Raw genomic sequence first — 27,419 nt, forward strand, 5'->3', positions numbered from 1 at the left:
TGCAGAATTTGGTTGCTTTCTTCCTTCTCTGTGTTGGCAGGGTGAGGGGAGACCACTTTATACAGTATATGTTAAAACAAGAAAAAACCTGTTTTTCCTAATAGGTCCCCTTTAATGTAATAGTTGAACCTGACATTTAATTTTTTATGATTTGAAATGCACTTAAGTGATTTAAGTAATTTTTATGCGTTTTTTCTGCACAATATGTGCAGTCTGGTTTTTTGAGACCCCCTTCAATTGTATGAGAGAAGTCTTCGGAAGTGATGGCGAGCCAGACCCACGGACGATGCTTTGGAAGTTCCTGCCAGTAGACTGGCAAGCTGCTGCAGGGATTGACAAGATCATCTTGAACTCAGGATTTCCCAGCTAAGGAAATAACACCTACCTACCCGGGTAGTGTACATAAGAGACACGGAAAAGCACAAGAAACCCCAAAAGAACATTTACCAGTACAATAAGAACTGGAAAAGTCCTAGGAGGGAATTCTTTATTTTATTTTATTTTTTATTTTTTTAAGAAAAGAGCTCTATTTTATTTTGGGTTATTCATTTTTTGCCAATCACTGTAATTGTGATTATATTTTGTTTTGTGTTACTACAATAAAATTGTCAGTTGTTAACTATACATCATATTCTTTCTTGCTCCTCAGAACCTTTTCTTTTCTGGTCTTAAGCACAATCTTCTTGTTGTGTGACTCACTGCTTTGGAGCACAACTCAGGTCTTGTTGGATCCTCACACTGCTCACATTATGAAGGTTACGACCTGACAACAAAGCATGGTCTCTGCCGTAGAAAGACACAACACTGGGAGTGATGGAGGAGATCTCCGGCTGCAGTAAAACACATAAAAAACTCTGCTTTGGTACGGATGTTACACTAATTGTGAACAAGATATATGTGAAAACTGAGGTTCAGACTCACCAGACTCACTGAAAGCATATTTTGGCAAATGGTGTCCTGCAGAAGGGAGAAGAGACATTACTCCATCTGGCGTAGCATTTAAAGGGGACCTATTATGGCATCTAATACTGTACCTATTAAAAACAGGCCTTGAATGTCTTAAAAACAAGCTTTTGATTGCCACTTTATATATGTTAAAGCAAGAGAAAACGTGTTTTTCATAATAGGTCCCATTTGACAAGTCCATTGTGTTGAAGAATATTACAAAGTCCAGTTCAAGAGTCCGCTGTGTGATGAGAGATTTTATTCTAGCCGGCGTTCAGCAGACAGATACAGACAGTGTCTTGTTCGGTGGGCTGACCACGAAATGGTTTGTAACAAGCTTTTTTATACAAGAACAAACAACAGAATTAAACAAGTCAGTGTGACAGTCAGAGGCGTGGCCTTGCGGGGGGCTGGAAGTCCGATACTCTCCTGGTGCCTGTCCCAGCAGGGAAACAAGACGCAGGGACTGGGATGACGATGCCTAGGGACATTGAATGAGACAATGCGTTGCCGGCAAGGTGTCGTACCGGCAGGGGTCCTTAGCAACTGGAATTGCATGTCAATGAGCTGAGGGGGATATGAGTTCAGGAGCCGTCCGCAGGGCGGCGTCGTGTCCCCGCAGGGGGTCTGCAGGGGCAGGGGTCTTTAGCAACTGGAATTGCATGTCAATGAGCTGAGGGGGATATGAGTTCAGGAGCCGTCCGCAGGGCGGCGTCGTGTCCCCGCAGGGGGTCTGCAGGGGCAGGGGTCTTTAGCAACTGGAATTGCATGTCAATGAGCTGAGGGGGATATGAGTTCAGGAGCCGTCCGCAGGGCGGCGTCGTGTCCCCGCAGGGGGTCTGCAGGGGGCCTCATCAATTCACAATTTTTTTTTTTTTTTTTTTTTTTTTTTTTTTTACAGTCAAGTACAGTCAATCTCAATTTTGAACAGAAAGTCTGAATTTTCCTCCTCCACTGACGGTAGAGGTGGAATTACAGTGGAGAACATGATTTTAGTAGTAGTTTGAGCCAAACATATTTTGCAAGTGAACCTTAGACATGTAATCAGAAGCCAAATAACAATTAGGAGTACAAGCCCCAATAAAGCAAATTCAAATATCAAGTAACCAACGTGTCCTAACTGTTCTCTAAACCAACCAAACAAACTAGTCGTGACAGGTGTATGTAATGTGTTAGCAATGTTTTTCAAGTGATCTGTTATTTCTTGGATGGTGGCATTGTGGTTAGGTATAAAGGTACAGCATTCAGTTTTAATCACAGCACAAGTTCCCCTTGAGAAGCTAGTAAGTAGTCCAATGTAGCACGATTCCGCAAGGCCATCATCCCTAGAGCAGCCATCTCCCGTGAGAGCATCGGCATGCCCCCTGTTGCGGTCCTTGCCGAATCCTCAATGGAATCGGGCAGTGGTTTTTGGCTTGTTTTAGGCTTAACAAGCGGTTCTTCAGAAGGAGAGTATGTGGAGTCACATCTCGATGCTACACCATAATTGTCTCGCTTGTGGGGGTCTGCGGGGCCTGTGCTGCTCCTCTGCTCCTCCGCTCCTCCGCTCCTCCGCTCCTCCACCAGTCGTGGAGGTCCTGGGTGTTGGAGCTGGGCTTTCCCTTTACCACAGAAAGAAGAAGGAATCGGCCGGTCTCGGGTGCATGGTCGAGGAGCTATGCTCCCGCAGTGGGACGCGTGGAACCAGGCCAGCGCCCCCCACCCTTGAGTGTCGGTGGTGCAGGACGTGCTGAGCCCTGGACCACCGAGGCCCTCTCCGACACAAACCCAGTCTCCGGGTTGTGGCATGGTTAGCCACTAAGAAGAGACTGGACAGCTTTTACTTTTCTGTGGATTGACTGAACAGCAGAAGTTTAGAGTACAACAGAATGATATCATGGATTCATCCATGGCATGGAAGTCCATCTTCTTCATATATGCAGAACTGAATTGCTTTGTATGGTCATAGGTCTACCCATAATCCTTTCATGAGGCGTGAGTTTTGTGCTTCCTAATGGGTGTTAACAGGTGTCAACATTGTCCATTTAAGTCCAGTTTAAAATTCTCTGCACATACAAAAACATTTTCATACATGAACATTTTCATACAAGAATAATTTCATATCCCTCACATAATGTCTATTTGCAGAGCTTCAAAAAAAAGTCACGGTGGGAGGAAGTGTTGATAATGTTTGCAATATTTTTATAGGATGCAAATCTTGGAGCTTATCAGTCTTTCAACACTATCTGACACATTCCCCCTTTTGCTCATCTGTGATTGCTAACTGTGATCAGCTATGCGACATGCATGCTATTTACGCGTACAAGGATGTGGGTTTCACAACGCGGCCGTCGTTGCTGACCCACAAATTATTTACATTTTTACAACCATGGGAATGCTACAATCCGTTTTTTCTTCACCTCAGTAGTCTTCTTGTAGGAGAGCTACATCATTAGGAGAAACCAGGTCGTTAGCGGGTATAGAAGGGCAAAGTTTTACATAGACAGGTAAGCCAAATTTGGCAGTTTCTTTTGCTGCATGGTCAGCTGAAGCATTGCCTAGTGAAAACAGGGTTGGACTGGGTGTGGGCTTCACATTTAACAAAGCAATAGATGAAGGTAGTTGACAGGCTTGTAACAGTTCACCAATCAATTAACCACATTTATCTCCGAGGATGAAATAAATCCTTGGTTCGCCCACAATATATAAAATCTATAAAATACAATATACACAACCAAAAGCATATCTGGAATCTGTATAGATTGTAACAGTTTTACCTTTTGATCAGTATATAGTTTCATCTACTTGGGTGGAGCTGGAGGAGGAGGGCGCTTTCAACAATTAAGAATTATCACAAATTGTATAACCTGCGTATGGTATTCCATTTTTATAAACAGAGCCGTCAGTGAGGAAAACAGGAAAGGTCAGGACGAGTGTTAAAGACAGAGGTGTCAAAAGTATTCTCATTCATTACTCAGGTAGAAGTATAGATATTAGAGTTCAAAAATACTCCTGTAGAAGTTGAAGTATCAACTCAAAATTTATTTATTTTTATTTTTATTTATTTATTTATTTTTTTTCTCAAGTAAAAGTATAAAGTACTGGTTTCAAAAGTACTTAAAGTATAAAAGTAAAAGTAATATAAGCGGGGAAAAACCATTAAGGCTAAAAGCCATTGAAAATGAATGCATCTTAGTATAATGCAAATATATTAAAGAACCATATATGTGCATTATTGAGCATTAACATGTGTTTCAGAGACCAGACACGTACAAACCAAATATGTTTATACTTCTCATCCAACCACAACCAAATTCACTCTATCCGGATGGCACAATTTAACTGGATAGTTTTTTTTTAAAGGCCGAAATGAAATAGAGTAAGGCTGTTTTTAAAACGTAAGGAGTAAAAAGTAAAGATAATTGCGTGAAAATGTAAGGAGTAAAAGTAAAAACCGTCTGAAAAATAATTACTCCAGTGAAGCATACACAACCAAAAGTTCTACTTAAGTAAGGTAATGAGGTATTTGTACTTTGTTACTTGACACCTCTAGTTAGAGATTAGTTATACATGCATTCAGAGACGTTATAGTAGGCCACAGACAGATTTCCATGCACTTACATGATGAAGTTACCATAGGCAGGATAAGATTATGTAAATTGGGATGCTCTGATTTGGCTCACCCCAATGGGAGCCGATCATTGGCTGTTTCCTCTGCGCCTCCTCTCAGCGCTCAACCTGTGTAGGAAACACTTTTGAAAAAGACATTAGTATTTTCATACATTTCAGATTCTTTTTTTTTTGCGTTATCCAGGCCTACCCTTTGTGGAGGGCAATTAGCAAATATATTTTGCATGTACCCTGGAGGGAATCCATCAATCTGATCTCGTGACAGACCACAATTCTCTTTTGCTGTCAAAATTGTTTTAGCATAAAGTTCCCTGGGATTATCAATTTTCCCTTTGAACTGTTAAGGCAATAAATACTGTGAAAAAAAAGGTCTGAGCTTGCTCTGGTGTGATTTTGGCAACAGCTGTGGGATTAAAAGGGAATTCTACAAGCATCAAGTACTTTGCGCATCAAGTACTTTACTTTTCAAATCATGTGGCAAAGTTAGTTTAACCGCTGTTTCCTCTAGCCATTTTGTTTATTAATTTAAAATCTCTTACCATTATTTGGCTCCAAATTTTGTAGGCAACAGATCTTGGATTTTTGTAAAATCCAGTCGTCATCAGAAGTGTCATCGTCATTTGATTCTTTAATCAGTTTCACCGGATAAAGGTTTTGATTTTATCATTTAACTGGTTCTCTAATTTCATTTTCGTCTGCGTTGTGTTTTTAAATCCTTGTAGTAGAGCCATCAGCTTTTTATTTAGATCAGTAAGCGAAGCTATTTGGGATTCTGCATTACGGCGTCTACTTTCATCCCTCCAAAAATCTGAGGGAGTTTGAAGTGCTTTTTAGTTATTTTAACAATTTAATACTAACTAAGTAACAAACAAAACTAACAAATAAAACTATCGGTACCGTGATTACCATACATGTATTTAAAGAACTGAAAAACTTCCCAAAAACTTTCCAACTATCAGTCTACCTGAGCATATAAATCATTCCTGTTGATGCAAAGAAGAGCGAGTCGATTCTTGCAGAAATGAAATATACTCCATTTTGGGGAGAGCGTGTCATCCCCACTTATAAAATAAAAGGGCAGTTTCTCTACATACAGTATGTCTATTTCTCACAAATATATCAGTGTTCCAACACTTACGGACCCCACGTCCTGCATATGCATAAGAATAGTCCCCCTGGACTATCTTTTTATTGGTACCAGACCAACCATGGCGCCATTTCTCTCTTTAATGTTACCCGAGATATTAAACCTTTTTTTTAGAAGAGCGAGTCAGATTCTTAAGGCAGGAGAAGCAGAACATTCTCACAAGACAATCAAATTCAAGTGTTATGAAATTGCCAGCATTCCTAAAAAACATCTCTACAATAACCTTCCCAATAACACAAAATAATAAAATTAACCCTCACAACCACACAGCGGACTTACCTAAATTTCAGGATAACGTCAACTTTCTCTGGCACTCCAGTTCACAGACTTTCGACAACAGCCCAGAAACAATAATTTGGGATTTTTTAAATGGATCCCTTACCTGATTTAATTTAGATAGAAGTCGCTGGTTGTGTCGTTGGTCTGGAAAAAGGAGTTCCCATCGAAAGTCTATTGTTATCCGGGTCACGGCACCAAATTGTTGAAGAATATTACAAAGTCCAGTTCAAGAGTCCGCTGTGTGATGAGAGATTTTATTCTAGCCGGCGTTCAGCAGACAGATACAGACAGTGTCTTGTTCGGTGGGCTGACCACGAAATGGTTTGTAACAAGCTTTTTTATACAAGAACAAACAACAGAATTAAACAAGTCAGTGTGACAGTCAGAGGCGTGGCCTTGCGGGGGGCTGGAAGTCCGATACTCTCCTGGTGCCTGTCCCAGCAGGGAAACAAGACGCAGGGACTGGGATGACGATGCCTAGGGACATTGAATGAGACAATGCGTTGCCGGCAAGGTGTCGTACCGGCAGGGGTCCTTAGCAACTGGAATTGCATGTCAATGAGCTGAGGGGGATATGAGTTCAGGAGCCGTCCGCAGGGCGGCGTCGTGTCCCCGCAGGGGGTCTGCAGGGGCAGGGGTCTTTAGCAACTGGAATTGCATGTCAATGAGCTGAGGGGGATATGAGTTCAGGAGCCGTCCGCAGGGCGGCGTCGTGTCCCCGCAGGGGGTCTGCAGGGGCAGGGGTCTTTAGCAACTGGAATTGCATGTCAATGAGCTGAGGGGGATATGAGTTCAGGAGCCGTCCGCAGGGCGGCGTCGTGTCCCCGCAGGGGGTCTGCAGGGGGCCTCATCAATTGTCAAATGGACTTGTCAAAGGTGGAGATCTGGTGGAGATCTGCCACTGTGGACTTCCTTACTATTTTGGTGACCTCAGCTCCAGTAATGGGCGGGACCATACTAGAGCACACAGACTTAGGTCGTTTCCGAATTCGCATACTGTACTACAAGTATACACTGATTTGGCCAATGCTGTATGTGAACAGAAGGAAATCTGCAGTGTGCGAAAAATACCCGGATGTTGTACTGATTTGGAAAAAAATCCGCAGCATGCATCAGACCAGTCTACCTCGCTTACTATATCCCAGAATGCAATGCGGCCTTGGCCGGGCAGCGCTTTTTTCTTTTTTTTCTCAAAGCTTTATTGAGAAAACAGCTGCAATCGGACAGTGATGTGATGTGAAGGCAGAAAGGACTAGTTACACCGTGGAGAGGGAGAAGGAGGAATATAAATGTAAGTAACTTTAATATATAACCTTTTTAATTCAATTTAGTGTAAGGACAACGATTAAAAATTGTGGGTTTTTAATAGTATGTTAGGTTTTTGTTAGTTATCTTAGCGTGCTTGCTAAGTAAATAAAAGTGAACTAAGTGTTATGACAACGTTATATATCGGTAGTTCGTTGTATTTTCATGAAATAACTACTTTTCATTGCTGTGTTTTGACAGAGAATTTGTCCGGGAGCTGAAATAAATAGATGCAGAGAGAGGGTTTGGACAAGGAGGAGAAGATGGAGAGAGAGAGACTCGACAGAGAGAAGAACTTTGTTAATAATAAAATAAAATGAAATTCAATAGACTGATATGTTCATTTCAATACATTTATTAAAATCCCTTTCCATCCCTTATGTCATTTCATCAATGAATGTGTTTTTACTGCTATTTCAACATTTAAAATAAGATAATCCTTTATTAGTCCCACATCGGGGAAATTTGCAAAATATGGCCCGACTGGAATCGAACCCGCATCCGCTGTACGTTAGTCGCCTACTCAACCCGTTGAGCTATAAGCAATATAGCTTTGTTTTGTCTGTAGTTTGTAGTTTTGTCTGAATATAAAGTGAAGCTTCATGTTCATCTATCTAGTAAGAACATGAAGCTTCACTTTATATTCAGACAAACTAACATGACAGCTACGACTGTTAGATTTAATCTATTAAACCAACATTTATTTTCCTAAATGATTTATTTCAGCCGGCGAGAATTCTCCACAGAGCTGCAGGTTTCTCTCCGGGACGGCGCCGTAGTTTGACCCGGCGATCGCGTCTGTTCTCCGGCCGTGAGCTGCTGATGCGGCCGGACCGGCGGCTCTTTTGATCCCCGGAACATCGGATCAAATTTCTTAACAGGCGTTATTTGGAGAAACTTGCTACTAAACCAAACGGTTACTTTTACGCCTGAAAAGATGTTAAAACGTAATAAAGTGGCATATTAACAGCGCTACAGCTGGAATTACAACAGCTTCTAGTCTGCTTATAAATCTCATCTTTCGCTGACGTTTTGGTGCGAGATGCATTCTGGGATACACTGTAGCACACTGCTGTCTGAAGCAGCGTACTTGAATCGTTCATTTAGTAGGCAGTATACGGTGCATACTTTGCAGTATGTAGCATATAGTGCGGTAGTGTCCGAATTCGGAAACGACCTTAGCCTCCTCTAGGGAGGACATGTTGGTGGGATTGAGAAGTATGAGAAGAAAAATATTCCTTTCAATACCCAATGACATCCCCAGTGAGGTGAACACCACTGTACTCCAACAATACACAGTGTTGGTAAGATCTGCTTTCCCCACCTGATGGTTTGCTAAAATTTTCAAGCAGCCAATTGAACGTTTAACAAAGTAAAAGATGCAAATTTTAGAAATGTTCCTATTTACGAAACAAACATTAAAAGATGCATTATTACATTTTGCATTTTATGATCGGCCCAGGAACAGTGATTATGTCTCCATCCACATCCAGCGCTGATGCACCGTTGACACCTGAAGGGAAAATAATCACATACGCGTCCATCACTGTAACACTAATATGGTAAAACAAATGTGAATCACAACAAATGCAAAAGGAAGAAAATTAACAGACAATTCAATGCAAATTTAATCTTCCTTGTGATAAAAGAAACCCTCAGCCAGCCAAAATTAACTTTTAGCAGACACTTTTGTCTAAAGCATCTTACAACAGAGGAACAAAGGTGATGAAGTAGATCAGTTAAAGAATAAAGTTACTTAGGCTTTAACATGTTTAAAATATGAATACACTTACAAAAGAGAACTTGCTTGTCCTTTGATATCGGAGCAGTTGATTAGTTCCAATTGTTCTGACAGACGTATTGTCCTTAGTCTAATTTTAACTGTGAGATCCAGACCTGTGAATTTAAAATAATCTGGTAATTTAAGCAAAATGCTGCACAGTTGACCAAAAATGTTCATGGATTCTTTGGTAATATCAGAATTTCTGTATTAGTCTAACAGAATATTGTCCAATCTCAATTAAAATCACAAGTATAGACAATTTAATGACAAACATTCCAATACACACACAGATTTGTATTTCTACACTGAATAATTATTCACAGTCAGAGCTGGAAAAAACAAATGTGAACCCATGTTTTGACAAAAAAAAAATTAACAACCCAAAAACTTCAGTCAGGTGTTTCAGTTAACCCCCTTAAAGCAGCACTATGTAACTTTTCCACCTTAATATCATATTTCCAGAGTCATTGTGATGGTACATCAACTTCCAACAGGTTTAATGAACCTCTGTCATGGTCTGAGGGGTCTGTATCACCTTCACTGGCACTATGTAACTTTGAGGAGCATGGTAGGAACCCTGCCACACTAAAAAACTACACATTTTTACGGCTTTGACTGCTTTACGGCATACGTCACTTCCCCCTCCTTCCCGATTCGTAGTGGAGACGAAAGCTGGGCGGGGCGTGGAGCGCAGAGCTCAGCAGGAGCTGGTGTCATGGCCGAAGCAGCAAAAAAAAAAAAACGAAGAAAATAAAAGTTTTATCGGAGGAGGCGAAAAAAAGGAAGCGGGAGAGTAACAAGCTAAATGCCTGGACAAAAAAAGAAAAAAAATTTAAAAAAATGCCCGGACAAGAATAAACATTGGCCCGGCGTTCACTCGCTGGCGTGAGATGAAAGACAAATGTAGAGTTCTATGTTCAATAAAAATCAAAATTAGAATGTTTTCACATATAGGGGATTCGTCGTGGGTTCTAGTATTTTTCCTGAGAACTGTAAAATTGTGCAGGGCTGATCTGCAAAATATAAGGAATGGGCATTCACTTATTCACAGGTTATAGAGTATTTTTTTTATTTTGTCAGTAAGTATGTTGGACTACTAATTTATGACGAAGTCCCTCTAAAAAACGTGATGGGAAAAAGGTGCAGTAGAACAAAACCAGAGCGTGTACAGACTCCCTCCCAGTGCTCCCTCTTCATTTCGTCTTAGCCTACAGGTACTTGTAATCGTTACTTTCCGTTATTCTGTAACCATGGTAACCTGTTGCTGTGTTGTAGCTGCAGCAGCTCCACATATAACAGACGTGGGGACAAGATCGCTAATGGTTTAACTTTTCACCGCTTTCCTGCTTGGAGGCAGAACCACGGAGGCCGAGTATCTGAGATAACAGAGTAAAAGAGTGAAAGAGTCGTAGGCTCACTTGGATCGGGCATGTAAGACGACCAAACATAACCTTCCACATTAAACCACAAACAAACACTCACACAGACCGGGGTTGGATCATTCATACGGGTTTTATTCCTCACTTCTCTAGCTAAACGCAGTTGGTGGCCAGCTCTCTGCGCTGCGATTAACCCCAATATTCAGATAAAACTAGTTTGTTGAGGAAAAAATATTAACTCTATTTGTAGCTGCAGCGGAAAAAAATAATCTCACGAGGAAAACAAAAATATTGCTCACGCCTCGGAGCCTCTTCCGCATAATATAGCAGTCAAAAAAGAAAAAAGTAAGAGTAATACAAAACACGTACTGTATGTTGTACTATTATACAAATTTATTGAAACACATGGCGAGTCAAACATCTACCAAAGCAGCTGCCAAACACTCCTAAACAAGGTAGCCGGAGACGTGGGTTCTGCAAAATTGCGGCAGTAAGTCCCTACTAAAGACTGGAGCTCCGACGAGGAGCTCCACTCTTTAATAGGGATTTCATATTAATCCAGACCGTTAATAATCATTATTTTCTCCATATACCGCTCCCTGGCTTCCTTGTTTAAGGTATCCCAGTAAATTCCAGTTCCTTTCCAGCAGTTTAACATCTTTTTTTTTGCGTTCCGTCTGTTCACTTGGTGAAACAGAAAAGTAGTTTTGAAAGTCCGTCCCGTCTTCTCTCAAAACAAATGCACGCGACGGGGACAGGAGTTCTCCGGCAGTACGCGCTGGTGCTCATGGGAAATGTAATGTTCTTTCTGGTAAAGCATTACCGCTTTTGTCCAAAGGAGCCGCCAAACTCAACAAAAGCTGAAAGTTACATTGTGCTGCTTCAATGCCCAAATTATGAAAGAATACACAGAAAATCCTATATATATATATCCTATATATTTTTTGTCCTTTATCAATTTAAAGTGTTTATTCTATATAGAAATTAAAAACACTAAATTTTGTCTTTAAAAGATTTCTGATTCATATTTTTTTGAATAGTTGTAAACAAATTGGGTAATTTTATCATCATTATAATGATATGATTTTTTTTAAATCATTTTCATTTATTTTTTTGTTTAAAACGTTTTTTGTTATGGGTTTCAGAAATGTTTGGGTCTCAGAAATGTATGTATCAAATATTCATCTGGTAATAAGGGGTTAAATACGTCAAAACTGAAATGCTAAAAATGGTAAACTGCTAAAATTTGAGAAAATACCTGAAAACATCTTAAAGCTTTTAAAACTTTGTTAAGGTACAACTAGCTCTTAAAAACATCTTGTTCAGTACATTTGTTTTGGTACCAAAGCTTCCACGTTGCAAAGCACGGTGGAGGAAACATCATGATTTTTACTTTCAACACAGTTATTGATGGAAAAATAACTTACTAACTAAAGTTTTTAAAATAACAATGCCGGGGCAGCAGTGTATGACCTGAAATTTCAGAGATGATAGTTGATGCAAGAAGATACAACAATGGTTTTAATAAGTCAGAGTTCTGACCTTAACCCACTGCTGTGGTGTTACCTGAGGAGGAACATCCCAGAGATACCGATGAAGCAAATGGTTCAACATTTCTTCATTCTGTTGCACAAGTCTCATAAGCAGCTACTTTAAAAGTCTGATGGAGGCTGTTCTTCCAAAAAAGCGACAACTACAAGTTAACAGTGAAACAGGTGACTGATGCAGAAGTCCTGGCAGTTCCAAAGGGTTCAAAGACCTTTTTCTTGCAACTTTATATTTTATTAGATTAAAATAACAATGGAAAACAACCCGTTTGTCACCTGGTAAAGAAGATTACATATATCACAGTCTATCTGTGTTATTGCTTTTGGGGCAGTTTAACATTATTGATTACAAAGATTTAAGTCCTTGAATCATTTATCAGAAGTCACTGACCGTCAGCAGGAAGTGTGTCATTGGAGAGAATGCAGGTGCATCGTGGAAATGCTGGTGGAGGGTTATTTTTCCTACAAGGCTCCTTAGAAGTTGTAGAGAACTGACAGGCAAAGTAAGACGGCCCTGTTGTTGCCACAGTCACATGTATCTGGATGATTAAGTTGATCTGGAAAGGAAAAGATTATGAATAAAAAAGACTGATCGTTACAAGTTAATGCTGTCATAAGTGTGTTGTGACTCACCTGTCCAGTTGGGTCCTTTATGAGTTTGTGGGAAACAATCTTCTGTTGAATTTCCTCTGGGATGGACAACCAGTTTGAATCTGGACATTCATCTTCAAACATGCAGCTGGTAAATACAAAAAGATGTTACAGCCATGTTTTACAATTTCCTGAACGTATCAGCTGCAGATTGAGTGTCCCGGACCTTCGTTTAGAGTCACACCAGACACAGTATGGATCCATTGCAGACCAACACTTCTGGAAAGTTGTGTACGTGCTGCACTTGGACACAGATACACGCTTCATCTGGAACAAAACACCAACATTTAGCAACAGTTCATAGTCGGTCACAGCTATGTAACATTAAGACGATAGTAACACCAATACCTGGTTTCTAAATGGCAAATACACGTGTTTATGATCCACTGGGTCCAGATGTATTTTGGGAAACACTTTGCGGTCATCACTGGCCCTGTACAGCACCTCAGGACAGGCGTGGTTATAGATCTTGTCCACAACAAGCTGACAACAAGAACACATGTCATTACAGTATGTATCTGGGGTTGGTCTGAGATCAATCTCTTATAGATGGGTAGAACTTTAACTCCATCTTGGATTTCAAAAAATGAGAGACAGAAATTGTGGCAGGGCCTTTCTTTTGGGTATTAAAGAGTTACAATTTTACCCTGTTGATATGAAGTTTTCACTCATGTGTCCAAAGATAGGTCAGGGAATCCAGTAATTTTTTTAAAGATTTTTTGTGGCTCTTGCAGCCTTTATTTCAAAGGTGGCTAGACAGGCAACGGATAGTGAGAGGGGGAAGATGCGGTCAAGGGAAACGGGCCAGGATTCGAACCTGCCCTGCCTGCATGAGGCGATAACCTCTACATATGGTGCGTCTGCTCAACCCGCTGAGCTATCTGGGGCCCCCTGTGTGTCAGAAGGTGAACTGCCTGGGCACTCTACTACTCTAATGGGAGACTTTACCACTTTTATGGGTTATGGCAGGGAATTGTGGTGATTAGATGGTAGTGCCTACCTAAGGTCAACCAAAGGAGGCTTGGACATTAAAATAACTGAACAGTGGACACAGTAGTAAATCACAGGAACGGTGATCAGGATGAGTGGACTGGACACGTGTACAAACATACATGCTATCTGGACTGTGAAGGATGAAATTAGACAAATTGCTATGTGGTAAACTATGTATCTTACTGAATTCTGTTGTTGATGTGATCATGAATCTTACATAGAACGGGGCGGGACTTTGATAAGCGTCAGCTTCTCCCGTACCCTTTTCGTCATGTGCTGAGTATGCAGTGTATAATGTTCTGGAGATGAAATGTGTCTATATAAACATGCCGAAATAAACGAAAAAAAAAAAAAATTAAAAAAAAAAAATAAAAAAAAGCCGTCTTTTGTTGTAAACTTCTGTGGTAGCCAGAATTTGTCCATATCAAGCACCATGATTGAGCACTTTGGTGTTCATGGGTGTCAGCTGATACCAGTCAGAAACCTGACTAGAGAGGTAATGATACAGAAGTAGTGCAGATCTTCAGTTAGTCTTGGATAACCAGCCCAGGCATGGGTCTTATGTCATGGACCTTAATAGGCCATCTTCCAGGCTTGCATTGATGATGTAGCTACATGGTGAAGGGTGCTTGTTTGTGATGGAAAGCTGAGATTAAGTTCAACAGAGCTTGATTAAACTTCTGGGAGCTCACAGAGAGCTGACAGAACGAAGTAGAAGACTAGTTGAGAAGTTGTGGGAGCAAACACTTGCACAGCTTGATCAAGATATTTCTTCAAATTTGTTCAACATGCAGCCTTAGGGAAGTAATATGCAGAAACACTGCATTCATTTTCATTGATATGCTGATGATGTTCAGCTGTGTTTGTCTATGCAGCCAAATGAAACAGAATTGTTAGTCAAACTTCAGACATGTCTTAAGGACATTAAGACCTGGATGTCCACTAATTTTTTGCTTCTAAATTTTGATAAAACTGAGGTTAATATTTTTGGTCCCAAACACCTTAGGACAGGATTAGATAGTGTTGCAATGGCCTCCTGTACTACTGTGTGAAACCTTGGTGTTATTTCAAGTTATCAAGGTTCAATTTATTGTCATTCCAAAAGTCCAAATACAAGTGGAACGAAATGTTGTTGCCACTGGCTCAAAGCAAGCAATAAAAACAATTAAAACACTAAAACTCACTAAAAGATAAGGATACTAGGCTAAAAACTTAAACGCTGCATACTCAAAAGTGCATAAGTATGTAAAGAGATTAAAGAGCTTGGTGCAGTACTGTAGACAGTCATTGTCGAGGGCAGACAGGGAACGGGTTCTGTTTATTAAAAAGTCTTATGGAGTGGGGGAAAAAACTGTCATGGAGCCTGGCTGTTCTGCACCTGTCGCTCAAAAACCTTCTGCCTGAGGGCAGGAGGGTGAACTTTTCACGGTCAGAATAGGTGGGATCCGCCAGGATTTTGTTTGCCCTTGATAGGCAACAACTGTGTGCGATGTCCTCGATGGATGTGAGGGAAGTGCCCGTGACTTGGGCTGCAGCATCCACCACTCTCTGCAGGGCTGTTCGAGCGGCTGCCGTACAGATTTCATGCCAGATGGAGATGCAATTGGTCAGTATGCTCTTGATCGTGCCCCTATAGAAGGTGGTGAGGATGGGCGCAGCCCTGGGGGGAGCCCGTGCTCAGGCATGTGGTGTCGGAGGTGTTGTTGGGGCCTGTTGGTGAGAAAGTCCAAAATTCAATTGCACATGGAAGGGTCCATGACCCAATAAGGCTAGTCTGTTGACCAGGTGCTGTGGAATTATTGTGTTAAAAGCACTGCTTTTAAATCCACAAACAACATGCGTACACATGTATTGGGTTTTTCCAGATGTTTCAGGATCAGGTGAAGTGCATGGGAGACAACATCTTCAGTGGAGCGGTTGGAGCGGTTGTAGTGGGTCAAAGGACGGTGGCAGTGCTGCAATGATGTGGTCCTTTATCAGCCGCTCAAAACACTTCATTATAATTGGTGTAAGTGCCACAGGGCGATAGTCATTGAGGCAAGTTACAGTGGGCTTCTTTGGTACCCGTGTAATGATGGCTTTCTTATAACAGGAGGGCACAACAGCCTGGCTCAGAGACACATTGAATATGTCAGTAAACACATCTGTCAGTTGGACTGCACACTCCTTCAGTACCCGACCATGTATGTTATCTGGCCCAGCGGCTTTCCTTGAGTTGATTCTCCTCAGGGCGCGGTTTACGTCAGTGAAGTCCAGACGGAGAACCTGGTCGTCCTGATGCTGTGGGGCTCTTATGGCAGGTGTGTTGTTCAATGCGTCAAACCGTCCAAAATGGCTGTTAAGGCTGTTGAGGAAGTCTGTGTTGTAGTCACACTGAAATGGGGGGGGGGGGGGGGGGGGGGGGGCTGATTCTCCCTGCCAGATTCAGCCGGTGTCCTTAGAATCATGGAAGTGACTCTGGGTATTTGCAGTTTAAATGGCATATTAATCAGGTTTGTAAGACAGCGTTTTTCTCTGTTATATCGCAAAGATTAGGCACATCTTCTCCGAGACTGATGCGTTTGTATCTTCTAGACTAGATTACTATAATGTGTTATTAACAGGACATCCAAGTAATTCGCTGAATAGGCTCCAGCTGATCCAAAATGCAGCAGCAGGACTCAACAAGAGAGACCACATCTCTCCTGTGTTAGCCTTCCTCCAATGCCCCCCCCCCCCCAACACTCAGATCACTCAATCCAATTCAAAATTGTTTTACTTTTGTATGAAGCCCAAAACAGCTATGCTCCGTGAAATTTGCAAATCCTAATAGTACATTATTTTCCTAATAGAGCTCTCCGTTCTCAGAGTGCTCATAGTTCTCATAGTTCATAGAGTATCCAAATGTAGATCTGGAAGATGGATCTTCTGTTATCAGTCTACTATGGAACCAACTTCCAATCTGGGTTAAGGAGGCTGACACCACCTCCACCTTTAGAACCAAACTTAAAACATTTCTGTTTAGTAAAGTCTATTGTTAGTGTAAATTTTAGTGTGTTAGGGCCAGTAGTCATAGCTGCAGCTACAGGAAAAGACTAGAGCAGGCTTGTCTTAAACATAGCCTTGCTGGTAGATATGCTGGTCTCGACCTACACTGCAGGGGAACACCAACATGATCAACTGAGTGTTGCCTTTTTATCCTTTTTCTCTTCCTCTTCTCTTTCTTCATCTCAATCCACAGATATTAATGAGAAGTATCTCATTGCCATAATTGTTCTCCACTGTTCTTGTAGTTTGTTGTGCTGCCCCCTCTTTTTCTCGTCTGTAGTGTTTACAGGCCAGAGCCTCAGGGCAGAGACTGCAGGGCAGAGACTGCCCTGCAGTCCCACCCTCTGGCCATCCCACTGCTTGATTCCATGTCTGTATAGATGTCTGGTGGGTACCTACTGACATCCTGACCCTGATCCCTTTTCCTAATCTGCCCGGCTGGTCTTCGGCGGGAGGGCCCCCTTTTATGAGCCAAGTCCTGCTCAAGGTTTCTTCCCTCCTAAAGGGTAGTTTTTCCTTCTTTTTTTTGTAACTTTATTGATACCCGAAGGTAGATTCTCTACCTTTAACCCATCTCTAATTAGACTACAGCAGTGGGCTGCCATTTGGACGGCGCCCGGGGAGTGCTTGGGGTTGAGGGCCTTGCTCACGGTCCCAGGGTGGTTCACCTTAGTTGCAATCTGGGGGCGTGAACCTGGGGCCTCCAGACTCCAGCCCACTTCTGCAACCAACCTTGCCCCTGTTTGGCCTATGTTTTTTCTTCTACTAGGGGAGTTTTTACCATTTTTGCCATTGCTTATGTAATAATTGCTAGGGGGTCATGTTCTGGGTCTCTGGAAAGCACTTAAAGATAACTTGTGTTATAATAGACACTATATAAATAAAATTGAATTTGATCGATATGGAACAGGATTTTCAGTGAGCAGTGAAGAAATTCTGTGATCATATGGCTTAGCCAGGGAGAGCAGTTGTTCATCAACATTAATTGCAGTTATGATGGAGTTCTATTATCTTCAACTGAGGATATATTCTGGTAGTTTGGCAGGTTGTGATGATCTTCTTAGTCCAGCTGAATGTCTTCTGTAATGGTGACAGTTACTGAAGGTAACTGCATAAACCACTTGATCCTGATCTACAACCTTAATCCTTTAGTGTTGTTTGCTTCTAATAGAGATGCTACATCATCTTTGAAAGCAGTCAGAGTTCAAATCAACGCAGGAAAGAAGTAATCTGAAACCACTGCTGCTGTTGCTATGACACTTCTTTAGATTAGATTAGATTAGATTCAATTTTATTGTCATTGTGCAAGTACAGAGACAACGAAATGCAGTTTGTGTCTAACCAGCCTAGAGACATAGCCTCTCTAGCGTGTCCTGGGTCTTCCCCAGGGTCTCATCACAGTGGGACATGCCTGGTACACCTCTCTAGGGAGGTGTTCAGGAGGCATCAGATACAGTATCCCAAGCCACCTCAATTAACTCCTCTCAATGTGAAGGAGCAGCGACTCGACTCCCAGCTCCTCTCGCATGACTGAGCTTCTCACACTATCTCAAAGAGAGCGTCCACCCTGTGGAGGAAACTCATCTTGGCCGCTTGTATCATCTTGTCGTTTTGGTCATTACCTAAAGTTCACGACCATAGGTGAGGGTGAGAGCGTATATTGACCAGTAAATCAATTCAATTAAATTTTAATTATATAGCATCTATTACAACAGAAGTGTGCAAGCAAAGGGATGGGACTGAAGCTCTGGCCTGCAAACATGCACAAAAGAGAAAAGAAGGGGGCAGACCAGCACAACAAACTACAAGAACAATGATGATGGTTATATGAAATACTTAAAATTAATAACTGAGAAAGGAAAGAGAAGGGAGGAGTGGTGGGCACTGCTCAGTGGATCATGTTGGTGTCCCTCTGCAGCGTAGACCTATAGCAGCATATCTACAACGAAGTTTGATGTTTGAGACAAACTATTTTAGTCTTGTTCTAAAGCTGTAGCAATGACTAGTTGTCAGGGTTTGACACTTCCCCCCCAGTGTTTGTAACTTTCAGTTCTGTCTTGCCCCGCCTGTGTCCCATCGGCCCTGATTGTGTCCGCACCTGTGTCTCGTCTTGTCTCGCTATCCCTTCAGTATATCTTGTCTTGTCATTCCTTGGTTCCCTGTCGGTCCGTACTGTGTCTTCCTCCATGTCTCCTCGTACCTTTTTCTTGATCCTGGTTTTTTGTTCATCCTGCTTTGCAGCGCCTTGTTTTGCCTTTTTGGAATAAACCCCTTGTTTTTGAGAACTACTGCCTCCAGCCTCCCTCTGTCTCCTGCACTTGGGTCCTAAAACAACCTAACCTTGACAGAACGGACCGACCAGGTGGACCCAGCGGGAGAGTACCTCACCATGTTGGACTTCCTCTGCCGTGAAGCGGCTAAAGACGTGCGTGAGTGTTGGGACCCCTTTTGGGGAACACGCCTGGCTCTGGGTGGGCCCAGGAGCCTGCAGAGGCAACGGCGTCAGCGCCAGCCCCAACCTGTCCCTGTTCCTGTGGTGGTCCCGGACGCACCTCTCCACGTTCCTGTGGTGGTCCCGGACGCACCTCTCCATGTTCCTGTGGTGGTCCCGGACGCACCTCTCCACGTTCCTGTGGTGGTCCCGGACGCACCTCTCCACGTTCCTGTGGTGGTCCCGGACGCATCAGCCCCTCCTCCGGTGATGGTTCCGGACCCCCCTCAGCCAGCTCCGAGGGTTCGTGTCCCCCCCCAGCCGGCTCCGAGGACTCGTGTCCCCCCCCAGCCGGCTCCGAGGACTCGTGTCCCCCCCCAGCCGGCTCCGAGGACTCGTGTCCCCCCCCAGCCGGCTCCGAGGACTCGTGTCCCCCCACAGCCAGCTCCGAGGACCCGTGCCGCCCCCCCAGCCGGCTCCGAGGACCCGTGCCGCCCCCCAGCCGGCTCCGAGGACCCGTGCCCCCCCTCAGCCAGCTCCGAGGACCCGTGTCCCCCCTCAGCCAGCTCCGAGGACCCGTGTTCCCCCCCAGCCCGCCCTGGATGTGGACTGTGGGGACATCTGGGATCTGTCCCTTGAGGGGGGGCCAGCGCCCCGAACCCGGGTACCCCCGCAGCCGGCACCTCGGACCCGGGTACCCCCGCAGCCGGCACCTCGGACCCGGGTACCCCCGCAGCCAGCGCCACGGACCCGGGTCCCCACTCGGGCAGCTCCGGGGATCCTCTGCCCCCCGACGCCGGCCCCCCGCATCCTGTCTGCTCCTGTTCCGGCTCCCCGCATCCTGTCTGCTCCTGTTCCGGCCCCCCGCATCCTGTCTGCCCCGGTTCCGGCCCCCCGCATCCTGTCTGCCCCGGTTCCGGCCCCCCGCATCCTGTCTGCCCCGGTTCCGGCCCCCCGCATCCTGTCTGCCCCGACTCCGGCTCCTGAGGCGGTCCCGCAGCCCTCTGTTCCTGAGGCGGTCCCGCAGCCCTCTGTTCCTGAGGCGGTCCCGCAGCCCTCTGTTCCTGAGGCGGTCCCGCAGCCCTCTGTTCCTGAGGCGGTCCCGTAGCCCTCTGTTCCTGAGGCGGTTCCGCAGCCCTCTGTTCCTGAGGCGGTTCCGCAGCCCTCTGTTCCTGAGCCCCGTCAGGTTCCCGAGCCCCGTCAGGAATCCCCGTCACGCCCCCCGCCAAGACCCAGGCCTAGGCCTCGGGGACGCCCCCCGAGCTCTCTCGCTGGTCTGCTCGGTCCCGAGGGCGGCCCCCGGAGCTTTGGCCGTGTGTGGCCTGGGCCCTCCTCCAGGCCCCCTCCGCCCACCCTGGGTTAGGACTCTGGGGACATCTGGGATCTGTCCCTTGAGGGGGGGGTACTGTCAGGGTTTGACACTTCCCCCCCAGTGTTTGTAACTTTCAGTTCTGTCTTGCCCCGCCTGTGTCCCATCGGCCCTGATTGTGTCCGCACCTGTGTCTCGTCTTGTCTCGTTATCCCTTCAGTATATCTTGTCTTGTCATTCCTTGGTTCCCTGTCGGTCCGTACTGTGTCTTCCTCCATGTCTCCTCGTACCTTTTTCTTGATCCTGGTTTTTTGTTCATCCTGCTTTGCAGCGCCTTGTTTTGCCTTTTTGGAATAAACCCCTTGTTTTTGAGAACTACTGCCTCCAGCCTCCCTCTGTCTCCTGCACTTGGGTCCTAAAACAACCTAACCTTGACACTAGTGGCCCTAACACACTAAAATCTACCCTAACAATAGGATTTACTAAACAAAAAATGCTTTAAGTCTGGTTCTAAAGGTGGAGGTGGTGTCAGCCTCCTTAACCCAGATTGGAAGTTAGTTCCATAGTAATTGTGCCTGATAGCAGAAGGCCCACCCTCCAAATCTACATTTGGATACTCTAGGACAGGGGTCACCAACCCTGGTCCTCGAGGGCCGGTGTCCTGCATGTTTTAGATGTTTCCCTGCTTTAACACACCTGATTCTAATTAATCATCGTCATCAGCTTGTCATCCAGGGCTGCACAGTTCTGTTAATGACACAGTCACTTGTATCATGGTGCAATGAAGCAGGGAAACATCTAAAACCTGCAGGGACACCGGCCCTCGAGGACCAGGGTTGGTGACCCCTGCTCTAGGAAATAGCGAGCTTTGCCTTTCGACTCGGCTCAGATGAAGATCCTATGGTTCCCAAACTGGATCCTCTCCAGCCCCTGGCCATGCCCAGAAATCCTGTTCATAAAAATGATGAACAGAACTGGTGACAAAGGGCAGCCCTGCTGAAGTCCAAGATGTACTGGGAACTTACTGCCGGCAATGTGAACCAAGCTCCTGCTCCGGTTATACAGAAACCGAACAGCCCTTAGCAGAGGGCCCCAGACCTCACACTCCCGGAGCGCCCCCCACAGAATGCCACAAGAGACACGGATGAATGCCTTCTGCAGATCCACAAAACACATGTGGACAGGTTGGGCAAATTCCCATGAACCATCAAGTACCCTGCAGAGGGTATAGAGCTGGTCCAGTGTTCCATGACCAGGACAATAACTGCATTGTTCGTCTTGAATCCAAGGTTTGACTAGGCCAAAAGGTGGAAGGCCAAATTCACCTCGTCAGTACCCTGGCGTAGACTTTTCAGGGGAAGATGAGAAGTGTGATTCCCTATAGCTGGATCACATTCCCTGGCCCCAATTTTTAAAAAGAGGGACCACCACCCCGGTTTTGCCATTCCAGCGGCGCTGTCCCCAACCTCAATGTTGCAGAGGCGTGTCAACCAAGACAGCCTTACAACATTAGGAGACTTGAGGGACTCAGGGCAGATCTCACCCCCCGGCGCCTTGTCACTGAGGAGCTTACAAACTACTTCAGTGACTTCGGCTTGGGTGATGGATGACTACACCTCAGAGTCCCCAGTCTCTGTTTCTTCAAAGGAAGACATATAAGTGGGATGGAGGAGATCCTCAAAGTATTCCTTCCACCGTCCGACAATGTCCCTAGTTGAGGTCAACAGCTCCCCACCCGCACTGTAAACAATGTTGGCAGAGTGCTGTTTACCTTTTCTGAGGCGCCCAATGGTTTGCCAGAATTTCTTCAACACCAATCGATATTCTTCCTCCATGGTCTCACCGAATTCCTCTCAGACCCAAGTTTTTTCCTCAAGGGCTGCCCGAGCTGCGGGTTGTTTGGCCTGCCAGTGCCCCTCGACTGTGTCAGGAGTCCCACAAGTCAACATGGCCCGACAAGGACTTCTTCTTTAGCTTGAAAGCATTCCTTACTTTTGGTGTCCACCACTTTGCGTCCATATCTTTAAGCTGCTGGGTCGACAATAGAGGCAGAGAACATGGTCCACTCAGACTCAATGTCCCCAGCCTCCCTTGAAATCTATGAGAAGTTCTCTCTGAGATGAGAGTTGAAGATCAGCCAGACTTTCCCAAAAGACACTCACAATACGTTCCGGTCCGCCTGGTCCGTCCAACTTCCTACTCCGGCAGCGTATCCATCTCACCACCAGGTGGTGATCAACTGACAGCTCAGCCCCTCTCTTTACCCGAATGTCCAAGACATACGGTCGAAGATCAGATTAAACGACAATAATGTCCATTAACCTCCGGCCTAGGATGTCCTGGTGCCACGTGCACTGATGGACACCCTTATGCTCGAACATGGTGTTTATTATGGACAAACTGTGACTGGCACAGAGATCCAATAACAGAGCACCGCTCGTGTTCAGATAGGGGAGGCCGTCCTCCCAATCCCACCCCTCCAGGTATCACTGTTATTGCCTACGTGAGCGTTGATGTCCCTCAGTAGAACAATGAACTCCCCAGTCGGCACACTATCAAGTAATCCTCCCAGTGACTCCAAAAAGGCCGGGTACTCTGTACTGCTGTTCGGCCCGAAGGCACAAACAACAGTAAGAGTCCTTTCCCCGACCCCAGGGATTGGGTCATCAAGGCACCCTGCCATGACTGCTACCCAAATCACATTGCACCAGCTTCTCATGATCCTTCCTGCTGGTGGCAAGCCTACTTGAATGCGGGCCCACGGTGCCTTTTCGGGCTGAGCCCGGCCGGGTCACATAGGCAAAGACCTGGGCCACCAGGCGCTCGCCTTCGAGCCCCAACTCCAGGCCTGGCTCCAGGGAGGGTCCCTGCCGACACCAATCCGGGTGACATAACGGTAATATATGATTTAATAAAGTTCATGTTCTCCATGGCTTTAGAATTTAATTAGGTGATTATTTTCGTCGGACAAGAATATTTAGGTTTTAAAAATACCGACATGTTTTTGCAACTCCTTCCGCCTTCATCAGTCACAAGATTGTGTGTGTGACCCGCCATTTATCACCTGTCGGATTTGACAGGTGAGTCACGCCCTCTGCTGTTTGTTCGCCCCACCCAGTCTGCTGCTCCAAGTTGGAGAGGGCATGAAGGCTCCCTCGTCCCTGTTGATGGTCCCCGGGCCCCGCTTCCTGATTTCTATGGCGTCCATGATCCAGCGCTCACTTATTAGGTTTTTTCTAATTAGTGAGGGCATGGTGAGGGATTAACTATGGGGGGAGAGTTATTGTGTTTTGTTATAGAATGTTTAATTTTTTTCTATTGTTTAGTATATATTATATTAAAACTCAATTAGTGATTTATTTAGTACTTATTTACCGGGTGAAAGTGACTCAGTTACAAGATTGAATCATGGTGTAGACCAGGGGTCTTCAACCTTTTTTAGCCCAGGGACCCCTTGGATGAGAGAAAAACAGAGCAGGGACCCCGCTTGCATTTCTTATTTTTCCCCCTTTTTTTTTTTTAAATGTGTCAAGTTTTAAGCCTGGCTTATAATAACTTTTAAATGTGTTTTATTCTGCTTATACCACCTTATTAACCATTTGCTGACTGGGTTATTAGCCTACATGTGTTTATGGTTAATGAAACTTTAGCCTCGTCAGAGGTGGAAGGAGTAACGTTGGGCCGAGCTGTAACGTTACAATCTCGTTATTGTCACAAATTTATCCATCAGGTCTAACTAGCGTTAAATAGGAAATAGCCAAGTGAATTTCGCAACGAATTTTCTTTTCTTAAACAGTTAGCTAGCTCGTTTTTCTGCTCTAAAGTTGACATTAGTCACATGACTCACGTCATGGGAATCATTTATGTAGAGTTGTAGACTAAATAGTTATTGTCAAAAGTAGATTATTATCTCCTGTTAATGGAGTTTTCTCAATCATATAAATATATAAATATATATATATATATATATATATATATATATATATATATATATATATATATATACTGTATATATATATATATATATATATATATATATTTATTTTTAACTCAAATTATTTTGGTTAAAATAGCCTTATATCTTTTGAAGGAGGACCCCCTGCAGTACCTCCGCGGCCCCCCTAGGGGTCGCGGACCCCCGCTTGAAGACCCCTGGTGTAGACAATGTGCTTACCTAAAAGTGGGAGCTACCAAGGGTAGACATTTTTGCAGCGGGTTATTTAAGCCTGGCCTTTAGTCTGTGTGGGGAGATTGATGCAGCAAGGTGCATGTGAGATTGCTTTGGTTTGTTTGATTTCAGTTATTTCAATTGATAAAAGTTGACTGAGTTAAATGTCATTTCTTTCCGGTTATTTTTTATTCAGTAGTAAATATTTGTTATATCATGCACCTTGTGAAAATAAATATCATACATTTTAAAAGATGTCTGCCAACCAATCTTTCTGCCGTTCTGGCCACACAACCAACAACAATGTGGTAGTAGAGGAGTGGCTGATGAAATACTGAAAATAAATTACAATGAACTGGCCATCATCTATCAAGAATAAAGCTTCATTTATCACTTTCTGAAATCAAATTATGTTCTAAACTGAAAAGTAAATCTTCTGGTTTCGTCTCAAGAAAACAACCTTAATAAAAACCAAAAAAATCTTTCCTTACTGTGACTATGAACAATAATGTACAGATACACCTTTGTTAATGTAAAAAAACAGCTTGATTCCTGATGTTACTTCTTTCTACACAGCATTAGTCTGAGTATTTTCTATACTTCTTCCTACTTAAGACAATAGTTACTTTTATTTTACAAACCTTGATGAGCTGTCCATCTCCTGTTCCAATGAAGAAAACCATCCAGGCCTTCTGCCTCACTGTCGCCACAGAGGTCATGAAGGTCTGCTGGAAAAGCACCGTCTTCGGTCTCAGGGTCTTAAGTTGTGACTTAGAAATAGAAACACAATGATTATCAGGTGTGAAATATATGGGTGTAAAAAAAGGTTAAAGAAATCCACCATTAATCAAGGTTTCATTAACTAAACAGTTACAGTGACACAGAAGTGGATCAAGTGTATTTCAAGTCTCTAGCCTTGAGTGGATAGTTTATATTTCTGGTTTCTATGTGAAGCACAGAGAAGGAAGTATGATGGAGTGGTAGAGTTAAGCAAGAAAGTCAAAATGAACAAGTTAAAAACTCAAGGATAAAACGGATATTTTAGTTTATGTAGTTACAAAATGAGTTTAATTCCTGTCGGTTATTCTAAACCGTTATTTATTCACAACACCTCCTCCATTCACTTCTTAAACTATGCACATAAAAACTCATCAGGTTTGAGAGACAAGGTGGACACCGGCCTTTGGTCTTTTAAATTTAAATTGCGGAAATATCCAATTAAAACCTTAAGTACACATAAAAAGTACATTTTATATCATAAAAGTATTATATGATATAAATTAGACCTATTCTCTCTGTTTATGTGCAATTTAGATTACGGTGAGTTTTCAAGCTTTTTGCATATTTATTACATTATTGAGGTGATTTATTAATGCAACTGATAAATAAAAGGCATGATTAAATTGTCTCAGGTTTTTAGATGACTTCCTTTTAAGATACTTTCTTTATATTTAACTGCTTTAATGTTACTAGATTTTTAACTTTGTTAATTCTGTAAATGAATAGAGGACAATGTCTCACTTTGAACTTCAACTTGCATCAACAAATAAAGAAGACTCTGTGTCTAAAAACATCCTAACAAGCTTAAACGTGTCCATTTAGCAAGAGAGACTCAGCCTCACCACTTTGTGGTCCGTAGTGTTGTAGATGAAGTGTGGATTTGTATTGTTCGCGATGCTTAGATCAGGACTGATGTCAAACACCACCAGCTCCGTGTTGGCTTGTCCTCCGTCCACACTGAACACACCGCTCCAAAGCACTGGCTGTCCATCAGAGATGACCGAGGAGGCCAGCAGTCTGCTGCCTTCACCTCCATCAGAGACATTGAGATAAACCCCCCGCAGAGACCTCAGAGTGTCCCCTTTACTTGTTTGACTCACAAACCAACTGAGATGGACCTTGTTGTTCTGATCACTTGAACGCACGTTGGAGAGCAGATACACTGTTGAGTTGATCTGAAATCCGTCCACAAACTCCACAATTCCTTCACTTCTGATCACAGCATTTTCAGAGCCACCCAGTAAAGAAAATATGCCTCCATCCTGTCTGTCATTCACGTTGTGAAGGTTGATGGTCTCGATGTTGGAGGTGCACTTGATCTCCTTAGACTCATCTTCACGTTTCTCGATGGCCGTCAGAATATACGTTTCTGTAAGACCTGAGTTCTTCTTCACATCCACCAGAAAGCTGATGGACGCGTTGCTGCGTTTCAGGGGTCCCATCTGGATGTTTTCACTGTAAACAAGGTTAGAAATGTTCTTCAGGTCCAGAACCTCACAGTAACCGCAACTGTTGTTGGGGGCACCGCAGGTGACCAGCGTGTCATTCTTAACAAATGGTAATAAGAGGTTAATGCTCAGGTTTGCATTCAACGCATTCGTGTCAGAAACCCGGTGAAACCTGGAACGTAAACGGAGCCGGGAACACGGCAAAGAGATTAAAACTTCTTAACCATATACAAACTCTGCAGGCAGACATTGTCCTACTGCAAGAAACTCATTTAGTTAAAGCTTCGGTAGATGCATTGGCCACGGCACAATTTCCGCATGTTTTCTGCGCCTGTTACAACTCCAGACAAAGAGGGGTAGCAATTCTCATTAATAAAAGAGTAAATTTCACCGTAAAGGACACTCACATTGACTCAGAGGGTAGATATTTAATTTTAGTCTTGCAAATTCAAAGCTTGAATTTATGTATTTCTAATGTATATGGTCCAAATGTTGATGACTCCTCGTTTTTTCACTCTTTTTTCACCTCACTTTCTGCTCACCTAGACAACACAGTCATCATCGGAGGAGACTTCAACATGGTTCTGGACCCTGGAGTGGACAGGCTCAGTAATGCAG

The 27,419-nt window shown here is 43.8% G+C and overlaps 1 protein-coding gene across 1 annotated transcript in view; it reads right to left on the bottom strand.

Moving 5' to 3' along the window:
- The window catches only part of LOC133424167 (uncharacterized), a 48,194-nt gene that overhangs the window by 11,679 nt on the left and 9,096 nt on the right, over positions 1-27,419 (bottom strand). Inside the window, exons 2-11 of the mRNA XM_061714616.1 lie at positions 26,196-26,973; positions 25,215-25,343; positions 12,994-13,128; positions 12,812-12,912; positions 12,628-12,733; positions 12,386-12,551; positions 9,079-9,181; positions 8,723-8,798; positions 922-957; positions 700-830 (exon numbers count right to left, since the gene is read on the bottom strand). Of these exons, the coding sequence (XP_061570600.1) occupies positions 700-830; positions 922-957; positions 8,723-8,798; positions 9,079-9,181; positions 12,386-12,551; positions 12,628-12,733; positions 12,812-12,912; positions 12,994-13,128; positions 25,215-25,343; positions 26,196-26,973 (1,761 nt within the window). The remainder of the gene's footprint in view (positions 1-699; positions 831-921; positions 958-8,722; positions 8,799-9,078; positions 9,182-12,385; positions 12,552-12,627; positions 12,734-12,811; positions 12,913-12,993; positions 13,129-25,214; positions 25,344-26,195; positions 26,974-27,419) is intronic.

The sequence above is a fragment of the Cololabis saira genome, chromosome 23 (genome assembly GCF_033807715.1).
Source record: "Cololabis saira isolate AMF1-May2022 chromosome 23, fColSai1.1, whole genome shotgun sequence".
NCBI lineage: Eukaryota > Metazoa > Chordata > Actinopteri > Beloniformes > Belonidae > Cololabis > Cololabis saira.